The sequence below is a fragment of the Penaeus japonicus genome, unplaced genomic scaffold, assembly GCF_977035675.1.
Source record: "Penaeus japonicus unplaced genomic scaffold, GWHDUDI00000001_assembly GWHDUDI00000003, whole genome shotgun sequence".
NCBI lineage: Eukaryota > Metazoa > Arthropoda > Malacostraca > Decapoda > Penaeidae > Penaeus > Penaeus japonicus.
In genome coordinates, this window is record NW_028234405.1 from 16,844,110 (window position 1) to 16,848,565 (window position 4,456).

Here is a 4,456-nt window from a genome sequence, read left to right on the forward strand (position 1 = left end):
CGTGGAAATGCGAAGGGGAAGGAAGAGGAAGTGGTGGGGCGAAGAGAGAAGGGGGAGGGGAAGAGAGAAGGGGGGAGGGGAAGAGAGAAGGGGGGAGGGGAAGAGGGAATGGGGGAGGGAAGAGAGAAGGGGGAAGGGAATAGGGGATGGGGGAGGGGAAGAGGGAATGGGGGAGAGGAAGAGAGAAGGGGGAAGGGAAGAGAGAAGGGGGAAGGGAAGAGAGAAGGGGGAAGGGAAGAGAGAAGGGGGAGAGGAAGAGAGAAGGGGGAGGATAAGGAGAAGGGGGAGGGAATGGGGGAGAGGAAGAGAGAAGGGGGAAGGGAAGAGAGAAGGGGGAAGGGAAGAGAGAAGGGGGAAGGGAAGAGAGAAGGGGGAAGGGAAGAGAGAAGGGGGAAGGGAAGAGAGAAGGGGGGAAGGGGGAAGGGAAGGAAATGAGAGGAAAGGGGGAAGGGAAGAATGCGAGAAGGGGGGAAGGGAAGAGTGGGGAAGAAGGGGGAAGGGACTGTTGGAAGAGGGAAAAAGAAAAAGAGAAAAAAAAAAGAGAATAAGTGAAGGAAAACGAGTCGAGAAAGAAGAAAAAAAGAGAAAAGAGAAGGGGGAAGGGAAGAGAGAAGGGGGAAGGGAAGAGAGAAGGGGGAAGGGAAGAGAGAAGGGGGAAGGGAAGAGAGAAGGGGGAAGGGAAGAGAGAAGGGGGAAGGGAAGAGAGAAGGGGGAAGGGAAGAGAGAAGGGGGAAGGGAAGAGAGAAGGGGGAAGGGAAGAACCAACCACCCCAACCACAGTAAAAACCCACCCAAAAAAAAAAAAAAAAAAAAAAAAAAAAAAAAAAAAAAAGCACAAAAAACAAAAAGAAAGAGAGAGGAAAAAAAAAAAAAAAAAAAAAAAAAAAAAAAAAAAAAAAAAAAAAAAAAAAAAAAAAAAAAAAAAAAACAACAAAAAAAAAAAAAAAAACAAGGACAAAAAAAAAAAAGAGAAGGGGAAGGGAGAGAGAAGGGGAAGGGCAGAGAGGGAGAGAAGGGGAGAGGACACCCAGAGAGAAGGGGGAGGGGAAGAGGGAAGGGGGAGGGGAAAGAGGGAAGGGGGAGGGGAAAGAGGGAAGGGGGAGGGGAAAGAGGGAAGGGGGAGGGGAAAGAGGGAAGGGGGAGGGGAAAGAGGGAAGGGGGAGGGGAAAGAGGGAAGGGGGAGGGGAAAGAGGGAAGGGGGAGGGGAAGAGAGAAGGGGGAGGGGAAGAGGGAATGGGGGAGGGGAAGAGGGAATGGGGGAGGGGAAGAGGGAATGGGGGAGGGGAAGAGGGAATGGGGGAGGGGAAGAGGGAATGGGGGAGGGGAAGAGGGAATGGGGGAGGGGAAGAGGGAAGGGGGGGGGGGAAGAGGGAGGAGGGGAAGGAAAAGAGGAGGAGAGGAAAGCGGGGGGGGGAGGGGAAGAGAGAGGGGGGAGGGGAAGAGAGAAGGGGGAGGGGAAGAGAGAAGGGGGAGGGGAACAATGGTGAAGGTAGTGGTTAAGGATGATGATGGTGAAGGTTATAGTAGGTACTGATAACTGATAACAAGGGTGATGATGGAAATGATTGTGAATGAAAAAGTCCTTGTGAATCATCCATGACGATAAAATCAAGAACAAAATTAATAGAGTAGTGGTGTTGGCATGAAATTGACACAATGGTAATGGTACAGCAGGCTGATAGTGGTAGTATCACCAAAACATGTAAAAACACCAACATTATTCACACTAAGAGTTATGGCAGGAACAATGAATAAAGTGGTGAAGAAATATACATTAATAGTTGAAGGAACTTTCATATGAAGCTGGTATAAATACATTGGCATGAAATCAAAAAATGCAAAAATGGAAATTGTAGGAATTGCTTTATTAGTAAACAATGCATCAAGTAGATACTGGAACTGGAAAGGTAGTAGCAATAGACAGAAGTGCAGAAGCCAAGTTGGTAATAGTGATTTAAAATTTGCACTGATAATAGTGATAGTAGTAGTTATAGGAACTGCTAAGGTAATAGTTACAAGTAACTGCTAGGGTAATAGCCATAGGAATAGCAACAGTAATTTATACTTATTTACAATGTAGTTGAAATAAATGCAACAGTACTAGTTGGATGAATTACAAAAATAGAAGAATAACAATGACATTAGTAGGATCTGTAATAGTAAAATACTGCAAAGGTTGTTGATGAAGGAGCTGCATCTTACAGAACTAAATTTGTTCTAGTGAAAATACTGCATCAGTAGTAGTGGAGACTGCAATGGTCCTTATTAAGAGTAGCATAATTGATGTTGTGGACGTGGCAATAATAGTAAAGCAGTAGCAGTGATGGTAGATATATGCATTCATAGCTGAAGCAGCAGTTTGTAAATTAAGTAAAAGCAAAAACCACAAGTGCCCACAGCAGCTATCATTATCATCTAGTATCTAACCATTAATTAACTATGCAGAAACTGCAAAATCGATTCGATATAATCTGCATAACCAATGAAAGGATAGTTAGAGGGGATGTAACATCATAATACTTTTGCAAGTAATTAATTAACAACGGAAAACAGAACAGGTGCGAGCAGCGTGGGTGCGCGCGTAGCCGCGGTCCAGCAGCGGGCTCGGAGGCTCTTCACTTCTTAGGAAATGCCATGAATTCTGTCATCCTTATTCTTAGCTGCTTAAGAGGCATGCTCCGTGCGCATATATCCTGCTGCTATCCCCATTATCCGATGATAATTTAGGAAAGGTAATCGGTCTCAATCAGCATGTGAATTTCAGCTACATTCGAAAACAGATTAAATAAGTAAGTATGGGCAGCGCTGTCTCTTGGCACATGGATTTCCATGCCCAAAATCAAATAAGTGCAGTAGAGCGCCGCAGATTACAAATTCGGGACAAATTCACTCGAAAGCCATTGTCCGCTCCGCCGCCCACCGCAAGCGGCGCTTCACATCCATGACAGCGATGATTACCGATTCTAGAGCCAGGATGCGGCTCATCACGGCCCTGACCACGTGCAATGCATGTTAAATGTCAAACTTGTTGATCTGGATCATGCTTGCGTCACGTAGTGCAAAGATTCAACGGCGTGTGCAACAAATCAAACGCCCACTTGAGACGGACGATTTCCGGTATGTTATTGCAAGCACACCAGGACCATGGATATCATTAATATAATTAGTTTGCAAAAAATGGTACAAAATACTGCTCACCTCCAAGCACTAAGAAAAACAATAACAATGACAGCAACCACAACCTACACTTCTTGTCACGCACAGTACCGATAATCCAAAAGCACTTTGTCCCTAAATTCCGACACACTAGACACACTAAGCACACTAACAAAATCCCAACCCAGTTTAACTCTGCCAAGGTACAAGGGGCTTGGCCAAGGGAACACAACAAAAAGGGTTGGCAGACTAAACAAAAGGCCCAAACAAACACCTACAATCCTTCGGAAACTTCTAATCTCTATCAGTTTTGAATATTATTCTTACCTTAGATAGTAATCTTGTATAGTAAACGTCGAATGTATCCAACAATACGTGTTTATGACGTGCTTCGCCCCGAGTCCTGTGATACAGTCAATGGGATTCCCGAAGAATTCCGCAGCTGTGAGCAGGATGGAAGCACCGATCAAAAGCACTACAGTCAACTGGTAGTGCAGTCGGAACACACTGCTTTCATTTCCACACTCTTCACGGGCCAAATAGGACTTCAGCCCCGAAAGGTATTTGATGGCAGACATCGTGCCAGAGTTCAAGCCGTCACACACGTAATCTCACTCTCACAGAATCGCCCCGCTCGATGGTCATGTGGATACTAAAGGACTCGAGCGCTGTGAACCCTCGGGAGGCGGTCAGGTTCGGAGCTGGGAGTCCGAGGCTGGGATCGTCTTCCTCCTTTGGTTGGAGCTTACGGATGCTAGTCCGAAACTCCACGAGGGGCGGAGCATGTTTACCGGGACAGCATTGCCAACTTCAGTCGCGTTGAAATCATCAAAGATTTTGAATTAAATATTTTTTTCGTCGTTGTGTTTATATTAATTTGGTAGAATATTATAAACTGAACATATTTGTTCAGAATTTTAAAAATTTATATGACAACAAAGCATATATACTGGAACTATGGTTCTCATCTCACATGGCATGCCTGACTATTTTCGTCAATTATGAAGACCTACTCTCGCCCCGGGTCCCACGAAACCCGCATCCCTCACAATACATCCTATGGAGCTGAGGCAGACGATTTTCAGGTTCGGGTCCTAACGGGTAAGGGGAACTGACCTGTTGGTTCATGGAGGGGCGTGGAGGGGGGGAGGGGAGGGGGAGAGTACTTTCATCATCTGCCTCCTCACGGGAACGAGTGGGAGGGAGGGCGGTTCTCAGAGAAATGCTAATTCCATATTGGGTGGGAATTTCTGGATAAGAACATACATTATTACATGCGCGTCTGGAAAGGAGTTTTGGA

General features: G+C 45.8%; 1 protein-coding gene across 1 annotated transcript in view; it reads right to left on the minus strand.

Moving 5' to 3' along the window:
• Window positions 1-3,892, minus strand: part of LOC122263406 (innexin inx1) — an 11,017-nt gene extending 7,125 nt beyond the window's left edge. The window contains exon 1 of the mRNA XM_043031816.2: window positions 3,484-3,892. Within this exon, the coding sequence (XP_042887750.1) occupies window positions 3,484-3,734 (251 nt within the window). The 5' untranslated portion in view covers window positions 3,735-3,892. The remainder of the gene's footprint in view (window positions 1-3,483) is intronic.
• Window positions 3,893-4,456: the final 564 nt, after the last annotated feature.